The 2,006-nt window shown below is 59.9% G+C and overlaps 1 protein-coding gene across 1 annotated transcript; it reads right to left on the bottom strand.

Annotated features, from left to right (window-relative positions):
- Positions 1-487: 487 nt before the first annotated feature.
- On the bottom strand, positions 488-1,527 carry LOC113222155 (tenascin-X-like; the record flags this gene model as incomplete). Its single annotated transcript, XM_026451544.1, has 2 exons — positions 488-811; positions 1,204-1,527. Coding segments are annotated over 2 exons (648 nt in total), but the record flags the coding sequence as incomplete, so codon positions are not given.
- Positions 1,528-2,006: the final 479 nt, after the last annotated feature.

The raw sequence follows: 2,006 nt of genomic DNA on the forward strand, positions 1-2,006 counted from the left end.
GCATGGAATTCTTTGCTGAATGAACAAATTGGCCCACTGGAGGGAAAGGTCTGTTCCTATTCCTGTTCCAGTGGTGGGCTTCCAGAGTGCGCAGTCAACACGCTGCCCCTCACTGCCTTCTGTCTTCCTTCACGGCCCCCAGTCAACTCCACAGAGAAAGCACACTACCAGGAATCAGGGATGCAGAAAAATTCTCTTCAACAGATTTCAAAAGAGGGTCCAATTCCTTTGTTGTGAGGAACTTTGCTACTCAAGGGATATGATCATGGGCCAGCAGCATCTGCATCATTTCTTGTTGGAAATGCAGAATCTCTGGCCCTAGCCTAAACCTGTTGAATCCCAGTCTGCCTCTTAGCAAGATCCCCAAGCATGGAAACGTGCAAAAGAAGCCCGACGGGTGAGAATATTTTTGTTTTCGTGAAGTTGCAGAGAAAGCAACATCTTCCAAGTCCATCTTCCCCACCCGGCCTCACTCACAAACACTCACCTGTCACACCCACAGCGGACACCGGGCCCACACGCCGCCCCTCGTGGAGGCCGTACAGGTGCATCTTGTATTTGCGCCCAGGCTCCAGGCCCCCCACGGTGACCTCGCTCTCCTCGCCCCCGACACGCACCACCTGGGGCCGCCCGTCCCTGTCCTTGTACTGCACGGTGAAGGAGTCGAAGTGGCCCTGGGGGACGGTCCAGGAGAGGCTCAGCGAGTCAGGGGAGGATCCTGTCACTGTCAGCTCCCCCAGGAGCGGCTCCTCAGGGGGCTCCGGGGCCTCCGTGCTGGGTTCTGTGGGGGCAGGAGTTTCTTCCTCTGCAGCTGAGAAGAGGGGACAGAGAAGGTGAGGCAGCTTCCCTGGGGGATGTCCTTGAGGTTTCGGGGAAAGAGAGCGAAGCTGTGGCCATGAGTGGGGGTCTGGAGGTCAGCCTGGAGAGGCCCGTCTTTGGAGCTGGGCGCTCTTGCTCAGCTTGCAGTCAACACACATGACAAGCTCTGAGCTCAGTGCTGGGGAACTTGGGACAGCCACCAACAGAGCTCACAGGGTCCTCCTCCACCCAGGAAGAGCTGTCAGTCCTCAGGGAAGTGGGGAAAAGCACAAAGGTACCAAGGCTCAGCCAAGAGCAGAGGGGCTTCCTGGGCCAGTTCACCCATCACCAGAGAAAGGGGGACCCTCCCACAGGCCCCATCCTGGGCTCCCACCGTCCACTCACCTGTCACCCCGATGACAGACATGGGACCCACGCGCTGGCCACCGTGGAAGCCATACAGGTTCATCTTGTACTTGTGGTCTGGCTCCAGGCCTGAGATGGTGACCCCGTCCTCGTGCCCCGGCACCCGCACCGCCTTGGGCTGCCCATCCCCATTCCTGTACTGGACCAGGAAGTGGTCAAACTGGCCCTCGGGGACCGTCCAGGACAGGCTGAGGGAATCGGGGGTGGCGTCAGTCACAGTCAGCTCCCCCAGGCGAGGCTTGATGGGGGGCTCAGGGGTCATGGTGGGCGCTGCTTGGGTGGTCTCAGCTTCATCCTCTGGAGCTGGACAGACAGATACGGGGACAGTGAGGTCCCTGGGTCCTCAGTTCAGCATAGAAAGGATGTGTCACAAAACACAAAGTGCCTGAGAGCAGGACGACGCTGCCCACAGCGCCTCCAGCAAAGCTCTTCTTGCTCTCCTCTCCTGTGGCCTTTCCTATCCCTCACCCTCAGGGAGGGTGCCCTCAGCCCCCACCTCACCGCCACCTCCCAACACCCCGGCCACCTCTCCCTGTCCCTTCAGCACCGCCTCTCTTCTGAGCACAGCCCCACTCGGCCTCTGCACCCTCGGCCTCCCTGCACTGGGGTCTCCTCGCCTCACCATCTTTTGTTCACTGGGCTTCTGTCTTTGCTCCCCAACAAGCTCGGCACACCCCTCCCGAGGCCAGAGCTTGGGGCGTGTTCCTGGACCTGGCCCCTCACCAGCTGCCAGCAGCCTCAGGGCATCTTTACCCTGAATTCCCCTGGATACCTTCCTCCCC

This window comes from Piliocolobus tephrosceles, unplaced genomic scaffold, assembly GCF_002776525.5.
Source record: "Piliocolobus tephrosceles isolate RC106 unplaced genomic scaffold, ASM277652v3 unscaffolded_29665, whole genome shotgun sequence".
Classification (NCBI taxonomy): domain Eukaryota; kingdom Metazoa; phylum Chordata; class Mammalia; order Primates; family Cercopithecidae; genus Piliocolobus; species Piliocolobus tephrosceles.